The sequence below is a fragment of the Oryx dammah genome, unplaced genomic scaffold, assembly GCF_014754425.2.
Source record: "Oryx dammah isolate SB20612 unplaced genomic scaffold, SCBI_Odam_1.1 HiC_scaffold_26, whole genome shotgun sequence".
NCBI classification, from domain to species: domain Eukaryota; kingdom Metazoa; phylum Chordata; class Mammalia; order Artiodactyla; family Bovidae; genus Oryx; species Oryx dammah.
This window is the reverse complement of record NW_024070210.1, coordinates 26955708-26968418: the sequence shown is the minus strand read 5'-3', so window position 1 is coordinate 26968418 and position 12711 is coordinate 26955708. Positions and strand designations below refer to the sequence as shown.

At 37.3% G+C, this 12711-nt stretch overlaps 1 protein-coding gene across 1 annotated transcript in view; it reads right to left on the bottom strand.

Moving 5' to 3' along the window:
* Positions 1-8214: 8214 nt before the first annotated feature.
* The window catches only part of SGPP1 (sphingosine-1-phosphate phosphatase 1), a 42606-nt gene continuing 38109 nt past the window's right edge, over positions 8215-12711 (bottom strand). Inside the window, exon 3 of the mRNA XM_040226281.1 lies at positions 8215-10408. Coding sequence (XP_040082215.1) covers positions 9857-10408 — 552 coding nt within the window. The 3' untranslated portion in view covers positions 8215-9856. The remainder of the gene's footprint in view (positions 10409-12711) is intronic.

The following is a 12711-nucleotide window of genomic DNA, read 5'->3' as shown; positions in this document are numbered from 1 at the left end:
AGGGGTGTCTACAAACCATTTACAGACAGGACAAGAATAGGCTCCTTCAACTCTATTCCCTCAGTCAAAAGGGGTTAATTTTTCTTCTGTTAAATTTCAGTACCCTAATAAAAAGAGTATAACTATTCCCTTTGTTTTTGCATGCTTGGTCTGTGAGTGAGTGAGTGAAGTCGCTCAGTCATGTCCGACTCTTTGTGACCCCGTGGACTACCAGGCTCCTCTGTCCATGGGATTCTCCAGGCAAGAATACTGGAGTGGGTTACCATTTCCTTCTCCAGGGGATCTTCCCGACCCAGAGATCGAACCCAGGTCTCCTGCATTGGAGGCAGACGCTTTAACCTCTGAGCCACCTAGTGTTGAAAGGGATCCTAGAAAATATCAAGTCCAACCTCTTCATTTTATGTGAGGACATAGTGTCTCATGGAAGATAGAGCTAGTGCCTAAAGGTATATAGCAAATTATAGTCAAAGACAAAGTCAAAACAAAAATTCTGCTCTTCTGGCATCATCTGTAACATACTGGCTTGAGTCTGTTTCTTTTATTCGACACACTTGTTTTTATCACTATATTTATTGGAGAAAACATAGAACAGAAACACAAAAGTCAAATCCAGTTGACTAGCATCTTCACACAAAATGGAATTCATACAAAAAAATTTTCACAATATTGAACAAGAGTTCTGTAAAAAATGAAGAGCTCTGTATCAGGGTCAGGATTTGAGAGAAATCACTGCTTTCAACCTGGGAATCTGAAACCAACTTCATGATAGACTTGCAAGGGCTTGCTGGCATAAGTCTTTGTGAAGGAGGTTGCCACAGCCCCGCCCTTCACCAGAAAATTGGATTAAAGATTTACTGAGCATGGCCCCAACATGAACCTTGTGCACCAAGACCCGGGAGAAAGGAACAGTGACCCCACAGGAGACTTGCCTGTGGGTGTCCGGGAGTCTCCAGCGAAGGCATGGGTTGGTGGTGGCCTGCTGCAGGGTTGGAGGCACAGACTGTAGCAGTACATGCCTGGGATCTTTTGAAGGAGGTAATTATCTTCATTACCTCCACCTAGTTTAGTGAAGTCGCTCAGTCATGTCTGACTCTGCGACCTCCTGGAATGTAGCCTACCAGGCTCCTCTTCCATGGGAGGCAAGAGTACTGGAGTGGGTTGCCATTTCCTTCTCCAGGGGATCTTCCCAACCCAGGGACTGAACTCTGGTCTCCTGCATTGCAAGCAGACATTTTACCATCTGAGCCACCAGGGAAGCCCTAATTTGGAATGTACCACCTCACCATAGTTTGGCCCCAGGTAAATAGCAGGGAGGGAACACAGCTCCACCCATCAACAGAAAATTGGATTAAAGATTTATATGGCCCCACCCATCAGAACAAGAGCAAGTATCCCTCTCAGTCAGTCTATCCCATCAGGAAGCTTTCATAAGCCTCTTATCCTTCTCTAAGTCCTCTTATGGCTCAGAGGGTAAACAGTCTGCCTGCAATGCACGATACCCGGGTTCAATCCCTGGGTTGGGACGATCCCCTGGAGAAGGAAATGGCAACCCACTCCAGTAATCTTGCCTAGAAAATCCCATGGATGGAGAAGCCTGGAAGGTACAGGTACAAAGAGTTGGACACGACTGAGACTTCACTTTATCCTCCATCAGAGGGCAGACAGACTGAAAACCACAATCACAGAAAACTAACCAATCTAATCACATGGACTTGTCTAACTCAATGAAACTATAAGCCATGCCGTGTAGGACCACCCAAGACGGACGGGTCATGGTGGAGAGTTCTGACAAAATGTAGTCCACTGGAGAAGGGAATGGCAAACCACTTCAGTATTCCTGCCTTGAGAACCCCATGAACAGTATGAAAAGGCAAAAAGACAGGACACTGAAAGACGAACTCCCCAGGTCAGTAGGTGCCCAATATACTACTGGAGAACAGTGGGGAAATAACTCCAAAAAGAATGAAGAGATGGAGCCAAAGCAAAAAAAGCATCCAGTTGTGGATGTGACTGGTGATAGAAACAAAGTCTGATGCTGTAAAGAGCAATACTGCATAGGAACCTGGAATCTTAAGTCCATGAATCAAGGCAAATTGGAAGTGATCAAACACGAGATGGCAAGAGTGAAGGTCGACATTCTAGGAATCAGTGAACTAAAATGGACTGGAATGGGTGAATTTAACTCAGATGACCATTATATCTACTACTGTGGGCAAGAATCCCATAGAAGAAAGGGAGTAGCCATCATAATCAACAAGAGTCCGAAATGCAGTACTTGGATGCAGTCTCACTACAGAATGATCTCTGTTCGTCTCCAAGGCAAACCATTCAACATCATGGTAATCCAAGTTGATGCCCTGACCAGTAATGCTGAAGAAGCTGAAGTTGAACTGTTCTCTGAAGACCTGCAAGACCTTCTAGAATTAACACCCAAAAAAGATGTCCTTTTCATGATAGGGGACTGGAATGCAAAAGTATGAAGTCAAGAAACACCTGGAATAACAGGCAAATTTGGCCTGGGAGTACAGAATGAAGCAGGGCAAAGGGTAATAGAGTTCTGCCAAGAGAATGCACTGGTCATAGCAAACACCCTCTTCCAACAACACAAGAGAAGACTCTACACATGGACATTATCAGATGGTCAATACTGAAATCAGATTGATTCTATTCTTTGCACCCAAAGATGGAGAAGCGCTATACATTCAGCAAAAACAAGACCGGGAGCTGACTGTGGCTCAGATCATGAACTCCTTATTGCCAAATTCAGACTGAAATTGAAGAAAGTAGGGAAAACCACTAGACCATTCAGGTATGACCTAAATCAAATCCCTTATGATTATACAGTAGAAGTGAGAAATAGATTTAAGGGACTAGGTCTGATAGACAGAATCCCTGATGAACTATGGATGGAGGTCCGTGACATTGTACGGGAAACAAGGATCAAGACCATGCCCAAGAAAAAGAAATGCTACAAAGCAAAATGGTTGTCTGAGGAGGCCTTACAAATAGCTTGTGAAAAGAAAAAGAGGCCAAAAGTAAAGGAGAAAAGGAAGATCTACCCATTTTAATGCAGAGTTCCAAAAAATAGCAAGAAGAGATAAGAAAGCCTTCAGTGCAAAGAAATAGAGGAAAACAACAGAATGGGAAAGACTAGAGATCTCTTCAAGAAAATTAGAGATACCAAGAGAATATTTCATGCAAAGATGGGCTCGATAAAGGACAGAAATGGTAAGGACCTAACAGAAGCAGAAGATATTAAGGAGAGGTGGCAAGAATACCCAGAAGAACTGTACAAAAAAACCTTCATGACCCAGATAATCACGATGGTGTGATCACTTATCTAGAGCCAGATATCCTGGAATGTGAAGTCAAGTAGGCCTTAGGAAGCATCACTACGAACAAAGCTAGTGGAGGTGATCGAATTCCAGTTGAGCTGTTTCAAATCCTGAAGATGATGCTGTGAAAATGCTGCACTCAATATGCCAGCAAATTGGGAAAACTCAGCAGTGGCCACAAGACTGGAAAAGGTCAGTTTTCATTCCAATCCCTAAGAAAGGCAATGCCAAAGAATGCTCAAACTACCGCAAAACTGCACTCATCTCACACGCTAGTAAGTAATGCTTGAAATTATCCAAGCCAGGCTTCAGCAATACGTGAATCATGAACTTTGAGATGTTCAAGATGGTTTTAGAAAAGGCAGAGGAACCAGAGATCAAATTGCCAACATCCGCTGGATCATCCAAAAAGCAAGTTTCAGAAAAACATCTATGTCTGGTTTCTTGACTATGCCAAAGCCTTTGCCTATGTGGATCACAATAAACTGTGGAAAATCCTGAAAGAGATGGGAATGTCAGGCCACCTGACCTGCCTCTTGAGAAACCTGTATGCAGGTCAGGAAACAACAGTTAGAACTGCACATGGAACAACAGACTGGTTCCAAATAAGAAAAGGAGTACGGCAAGGCTGTATATTGTCACCCTGCTTATTTAACTTATGTGCAGAGTACATCATGAGAAACGCTGGGCTGGAGGAAACACAAGCTGGAATCAAGATTACTGGGAGAAATATCAATCACCTCAGATATGCAGATGACACCACCCTTATGGCAGAAAGTGAAGAGGTACTACAGAGCCTCTTGATGAAAGTGAAAGAGGAGAGTGAAAAAGTTGGCTTAAAGCTCAACATTCAGAAAACGAAGATCACAGCATCCGGTCCCATCATTTCATGGCAAATAGATGGAGAAACAGTGGAAACAGTGGCTAACTTTTATTTTTTGGGGCTCCAAAATCACTGCAGGTGGTGACTTCAGCCATGAAATTAAGACACTTACTCCTTGGAAGGAACGTTATGACCAACCTATCAGCATATTAAAAAAGCAGAGACATTACTTTGCCAACAAAGGTCTGTCTTGTCAGGCTATGGTTTTTCCAGTGGTCATGTATGGTTGTGAGAGTTGGACTATAAATAAAGCTGAGTGCTGAAGAATTGATGCTTTTGAACAGTGGTGCTGGAGAAGACTCTTGAGAGTCCCCTGGACTGCAAGGAGATCCAACCAGTCCATCCTAAAGGAAATCAGTCCTGAATGTACATTGGAAGGATTGATGTTGAAGCTGAAACTCCAGTACTTTGGCCACCTGATGTGAAGGGCTGACTCATTTGAAAAGACCCTGATGCTTGGAAAGATCGATGGCAAGCTGAGAAGGGAACAACAGAGGATGAGACGGTTGGATGGCATCACCGACTCAATGGCCATGAGTTTGAGTAAACTGCTAGAGTTGGTGATGGACAGGGAGGCCTGGCATGCCGCAGTCCATGGGGTCACAAAGAGCCAGACATGACTGAGCGACTGAACTGAACTGAACCAACTGTGACATGGAACACCTTAAAGCTCCCTAAACAAAATTCTATAATCTTTCTATTCTAGTGACGAAACCATATCATGGAAAAGTCACCAAAATTTTCTTTTAATGAGTTTCAAGTGAATAATATGGAATGGTTACCCTTACAGATCTGTGCTGTCTACTAACATGTTTGAGGGCTAATTGTAAGGTAAAAATAAGACAATATAGCTATTACTTCCTTTTAAAATAAGTAACAGACACACATATACAGTTCTAATGAGGAAGCCAAGAGCTCTCTGGAAAAATAATGTTGAATCAGAAAACTGAGGTGCTCAATGGGTGTACTGTGGATTACCTGACAGGTCCAGAACATATTGACTGTGTCTCTCTGATTCTTTTTGCGTTTTTATACTGTTTATGGGGTTCTTGCGGCAAGGATACCGGAGTGGTTTGTTGCAAAGTGTCAGAAGCGAGTTAGCAAATGAACAACAATTCTGATTACTAGCAAACCCCTTCCTACACTCACCCTTATAAACCATGTCTCAAGCAGCTGCGGTTGTTTAGATGTGTGATAGTTTCTGACTTCAACCTACAGAAGGAAGTCCGGTCTCAAGCATAGTAGGTTAGGAAATAAATTGAAGAACACAACGTTCCCTCCCAGAGCATGTCTAGAAATCCCAGCACATCCCCTGGGAGGCAGTCCTTGTTGCAGAACACATGAAGGCCTATAGACTCTGCAAGGGGAGTGCTTAAGTTAAAAAATTTACATTTAAGCCCCAACTGTATCTCATCTACATTTTGATTGTAAATATCACCTTAATTATAAAAATTACAGATTGTGAATTAGTTGGTTATGTGAAAGATTAAACATCAAACTGTACAAAGTGACATTCTCAAGAACATATTTATATAGCTTATTACTGGACACTAAAGTTATATCCCCACATATACAGAATATTTTCTTCTCAGATTTTATTTTAACTCGAAAGAAAATACATCTTAAAACTTATCTGGATACAAATCACATTCTATTCTATACAATGAGGTATTGTAGTAATTACATGCAAAACATTTCAAGACTCTAAATCATTATCCTTTAAATATTTGCATGAAAAGTGACAAAATTCTTACTAGATGAATTGGAAGCATTTATTTACAACATAAACCTTTAAAACAGAACAAGAAGTAAAATGTAGACTGTTACATATTTTTAAACTTTTTTAGATCACCAATCTCTCTGAAAAGCTGATGAAAACTTATGAAATTTTTTGCCTGGAAAATGCACATACCTATCTAGAAACTGGGCATTCATGCAACATGAGGTAATATTACTGTAGTAACTATTTTTTAAAAGAATCCATTTTACATCTCATAAGAAAATGTCATTATGTAACAAAAGAAATTTTAAAAATATTTATTAAATCAAACAAATATTGCAAACAGCATAATAGTAAATGTATGAATTTTTAAAAGCTGAGATAATGAACTCTGACATTTGAGACTGAAAATAAACCCAATGATGCTGTAGACAACATGATACAGTCTGTTAGTACAGGTCAGAAAGCAATCTTAGAGTTCATCTGGCTTTCAGAAACTGACAGGAAAACACTCCTAAAATTACCCATTAGATTCCTGTCACATCTGATTACAGTAGTAGGAGCTGGGCTTTTTAAACATCCATGGGAAATACACCAAGACAAAACATGGTGAAAGGAAAAAAGAACAAATTAGGAAATACCAGCTAGCTGAGGTTAAAAAGTTAGCATTTCTGTAAACATTTTTATTAAAAATTTTATTTTATTTTTCTTTGAATTTTCCCTCATGTATGTCTCACAAGGAAGGTGTGGAATGCTTTGTTTATAAAATTTGAAGTGGTCTCGTATGCTTAAAAATGAAGAGCATTCTAAAATGTCCTTTGTAGTTAGCATGTTGAAACTTTTTTAAATTGTGCTATTTATAGCTTCAGGGTTTTCCTGGTAGCTCAGCTGGTAAAGAATCTGCCTGCAATGTAGGAGACCCCAGTTGGATTCCTGGTCGGGAAGATTCCCTGGAGAAGGATTAGGCGTATAGCTTATGTAACCACCATTAAAATTCAACTGTAAAAGTTACTTAAAATTCAAGTTTAAAAGTCTTCTTTTTAACTTATATACAAGAGCAAAACCTGGAAGAACATGACCAAAATTTAACAAAATAACACAGTAACATTCACTACATCCAATTACTCTTTTCTCAAACCATTGCTGCTGCCCTTTCTCAAAATAATCTCCACAGCAAACAACAAAAACTCCTTTCAGAGGAACTAATTCAACTATAAAGTTGAATTTTTAAAATTGACCCTTACTGATGTCCAGATTAAACAGCTGGTTTTAATTTTAAGAGTAAATATTCTTTGCTAACAAGAATAAAATTGCTTTAGTAATCAAAAGTCTTTGCCACATAAAATTCTGTGATTACAAAATTAAAAACATTTAAGTACTTATTTACTAAAACACTCAAAAACATTCTATGAAATATCAAACATTTTATGAAAATTTGCTTTAAATTATACTCACATCACTGAATTAATATTTATATTCTTTGAAAGATACATTTAATAAACTACTTATAAAGAAAGCTAATAAAATTAATGTAAATCTACTATAGTAGTACCACTTTATATTAGGTTTTTAAAATTAGATTGTAAAAACCTATGGGCAGCCCTAGTTTTTACAATTCATGTTATGACAGTTCATAATTTAAAAATGAAGTGTTCATATGTTTATTCTGCTTGAAAAGGTACCTGTTCCTAGTATTATGAGCCTGAATTAATGGATTAGCAGTCAACTAAATACCTGCAATACTTAATCATGGGTTTTATTGAAACATGTTTTAGGCATAAGTTTTAAAAATAAAGTTATGAAAATTTTCACTGAAAGTTCAATGTCAGAATGATCATACATAGAGCCCAAAGTCAGTATGAACCATAAAGAATTTCTTCAGTGTTTTCTATTACTAAAACCAGTGCTTACACTGAATGAGATGCTTCACAGGAAAAGACCGCTAGAATGAAAATACTGGATACATTTCATACATTTCTACCAGGAGATACAGAAACAAATGCATAGAAGGCAAGCAAAACACCCTCCAATCTTGAATTTGGCTTTTATTTTAAAATACATTTAGCATGGAACTACCATAGGACAGAAAATAATAAATCACAAAGAAATGGAATATTTTCAAATACTTTTAAGCTAGATATAAAAATTAATGAGAGCATAGACCCAAATTATAGGAAACAGTCCCTAAAATTCAATTCAGTAAACACATTTTGAAAGAAAAGTTCTTTGCGCATTTTCCAACGTACCAGTATCTTTCTAAGTGCCTTGGTTTTCTGTTAACTAATAGGTAAAGGCTGTAAATTTAGTTACTTTACTTACAATTATCAGACACACTATTGTCAAAAATTACCATGTCTTTAAATTCTCAATCAGAGTTATAAAAATATGAGCTCAAATAGTTATGTTGCCCAAAATAGAAACATCTTAAGTTGCTATCTCTGGATAATCAGACAGATATTGCACTAAGTCAGTAATTCCATACCCGATGCTCATTTACATGGAAAGTTAATTCTCTTTATGAAAAACTTAATACAAATAAATTTAATGTTAACCTAATTACAATTACACTTGAAAATATAAAGGCACGGACAGAATAAAGAATAGTTTAATATTTATACTCAAATCTTCCACTGTGAAAACAATAAAAGGTTGAAAAAAATAAGATCTAAAACTCTGACACTTTTAAATTTTATAATTAACCATTAAGTAGCTACTAAATGGCTATTAAAAGTTAACACTGCTAAATCCAATCCCTTCCAAATAATTTAGAAAAATGGTTTGTTTATATATGAAACATGTGCATTGTCCCATCTATAAAGTTCAATTACATTTCCATTCATTGGAATTATCTACCTGTAGTATAAACGATCAAGACAATGTACAAAAAATATATCTTGTTCCTATAACTTACAATGCACAGAAAAATACCTATAAAAATGGAATATTTATCCATTTAGGTTCCCAATAAATTAGTGAGAAAATTTAGCCCATTCCACGTTTCTTTCTAAACAAAGGCTAAAGAATTGAAGGTGGTTTACCTCTAGCCCTGTTAGCTTGACAGATATTTTTAAAAATATTTGTCTGATTATATGTAACTTAAGATAAAGTTAGCCTTATTTTTATATCACAGTATACATGGCATTTCTTAATTCAGCAACAGAAAGGCACAATTAGCAAGCAATAAAATTCAGTACCTGACTTATTAAACTAATGTCCAGAACAACTGCAAATAAAATACATTCAACACAGTGCACACAACTGGAAAACAAACAAAAAAAGGAATTCAAAAACTAATTTTTGGGAAAATTTGGTCCATTAAAAATGCCTCCTATGTTCAATATCATGGATAACATGAAAGATGATGGCAGTGTAAAAAGAGGCAGTAAATTAATATGTGGTAACATATGAATTCTGGTCTAGTAATTATGCAATTAGATTAGGAAATGGTTCCCATTGTAAATTAAAATTAATCAGTTAATAACATACCTGTATTAAATCCAAATACACAGGCACAACTGTTTGCATATTATTATTGATTTTATAATACACCCCCATGGTTCAAAAAAACTTAGGTATATTATTTTATATATAATATATATTAGATACATAATTTGATATTATGTTCCTTAATATATATTATATAACTTGAATCCGTAACAGCACAAAACTCTCCAAATATTACATGAACATTCCAAATGGTATTTATCATTTTCTCAGTGTTGTAATAGCTCAGCTTACCTAAAACAATAACTGGATGTGCAGTGATAAAATGCACTGACTCTTTAAGAATTTACTTAAATAATTATTTAAGTTAAATTCCTGCAAAAGCCTAACTCTGATTTGGCTTTTAACTAGAATATGGTTTTTAGATATCAGTAACTGATGCCCTTCTTTCTTATCATAAACAGTATTTCTCCATCAAGAGATACCAATAAAGAAAAATATGTAAGGAACCAAAAATGTGATGGAGAAACCAACCATTCCATAGGTGATATACCGATAAGGAAGTTCAACTTCCATGTGCTGCCTTGCTTTTCGAACATCATCACAAGGTATACTGAAGATTTTACAGGCTAAAGGAATAGTGATTCTTTTCATTATATCTCTGACGACTAGTACAAATAACATCCCTATGAATATCCGCAATATGGCTTTTCCAAACAGAGTCATTGAAATGGAGTGCCTAGCTAAAGGTAATATATCCAGAGGAGGATCTAAGAGTAGACCCATTTTATAGGTAAAATGAGACCCACATGCAATCCCTGCACCACTTCCCAGAATCTCAGCTGTGTCTCCCCGGGATGTGCTCCAGGTGTCAAGAGTGAAAGAAAAGATCCCCAAGGCTAAATGAAGCCCGATGATGATTAATGGAGCATATCTGTGAGTTTGGTTGAAGTTGTCAATCACATCCACAAATGGATAGAAGATAACCAAGATTAAAATGGTATATAGGAATCCAGCAATAACATCCTGAGAAAAGAAAAAAGCACAGTTGTTTAGTATATTTATGTTTGGCATTTAAAGAAATAAGTACATATTTCACATTTCAAATGTTAACATACACTTTAAAATGTTACATTATTAAACTTTATATAATATATGGTAGGTACTAAAACCATTACAAGAAAAAGATTTATTGATAATAATAAAATGATTATGTTTTTATAGTTCTGCCCTTTTATAAGTTAATATAGATATGCTATACACAAATTTATATTCAAATCCTGAACAATAAACTAGCTTAAAGTATGTAGTTGTGATTTCTGAGAAAATCAATATACAGCTAGCTGACCCTTGAACTACCCGGATTTGAACTGTGTGGATCCACTAAGCTGATTCTTTCCAGCAGTAAACAGTAGTACAGTGCTACATGATCCCTGGTTGGTTAATCTGAGGATGCAGAAGCCCTGATATGAAGAAACTGTGGATATGGAGGAACCAAGTATATGAAGGGCACACTATAATTGTTGGTGGATTTTTGACTACATTGACATCAAAGTTGTTCAAGGATCAACCAGACTTATTTTAAGACTTCATCTTCATGTATTTAATAATTACACACCTAAACACATAATTATTGCCATGACTAAAGAGGATACAAAGCCTATTTTTTCTTAATTCACTAAACAAATACTTATTGAGTATCTACATGTGCCTGACACTATTTTAGGGGCTAAGGATATATTAACTTCCCTGGTGGCTCAGACGGTAAAAGCGTCTGCCTACAATGCGGGATATATTGCTTAAAAACTGAGAAGATACCTACTGCCATAGAGCTTACATTTAGTGGGGATGACTGATAATAATCATGTAAGTAAAAAGTAGATAAATATTACCATTTTGGGTTATTATAAAGAAACTAAAATTAGACGATGGGATAGGCCCTATTAAGAGATATTAGGGAAACCTGTCTAAGGAGGTGACACTTGAGCAGAGATCTGATTCCAAAAAAGAGTCAGCCCTATCTTTAGACCTAAGGAAAAGTGTCCCAGGTAGAAGAAATAACCAAGTGCCAAGGTACTGAGGCAGAAAAGAACCTAGTGAGTTCAAGGAACTGAGAGAAATCCAGTGTGCCTCAAACAGTAAGAAAGAGAGATGTGCCATGAGATCCAAGAGACAGGCAGAGGTCAAATCACGTAGGGAGGGCCCTTGTAGGTTAGGTAAGAACTTCACACTTTATTTCAAAAGCGACAGGAGGCCTGATAGAAAGATTCCCAAGTAGGAGTGTAATAAAATCTGATCGATGTTTATAAAAGAACACTCACTCCACCCACTGTGTAGAGAATAGATTATAGGGGTAAAGTAGGGAAGACAGGACACCACTAGAGACACAAGTGAGAGGCTACTACAGGAACTCACTCTAGACGTGGTCCATACAGAGACATATGTAGATGGATTCAGTAAAATACTTTAAAATTAGAGTTGACTAACTTGGACTTAGTGATCATCTGAATCTAAGAGAGAAGCAAAGGGGATCAAAAAATGACATCTACTTTTATGTGTGACAGGAGATGGTTTACTGGAGGAAATAAAGCTGGTATTAAAAGAATCTTTCTTTCCAAATCATTCTTGACATGAACAAAACTATTCCAAAATTTTCATCTTAAACAAAACCAAACCCTGGGATTAACTATCACTGAAAAATTTATCCAAAACAATCGCATACATTCACTGTCTCCACTTCCACACTTCCTTATTTTTTCCTAAACTCATCACTGCATTGAAACCCCTCTTTTCATAGATACTAGTGACCTTTGGCACCCGACTCCAGTACTCTTGCCTGGAAAACCCCATGGACAGAGGAGCCTGGTAGGCTGCAGTCCATGGGGTCGCGAAGAGTCAGACACGGCTGAGCGACTTCCCTTTCACTTTTCACTTTCATGCCTTGGAGAAGGACATGGCAACCCACTCCAGTGTTCTTGCCTGGAGAGTCCCAGGGACGGGGGAGCCTGGTGGGCTGCCGTCTATGGGGTCGCAGAGTCGGACACGACTGAAGTGACTTAGCAGCAGCGGCAGTGACCTTTATGCTGCCGAAAACAATGATTACTTCTCAATAGCATCCAATACAGTTAAGCAACAGAGTAGTGGCTTAATGTTTTTCTGTCCTAAGATTTTTTATTATTGTTATAATGTAACATTTGGTACATAGAAATCAGATACATAGAGTGTACTTGAAATTATAAAAAGTACTTTGAATCTATTGGTATGCTGGTTAATAGTTCTATCACTCTGCATAAACCTGAGTACTGACTGAACAGATACCTGCTTTGAGT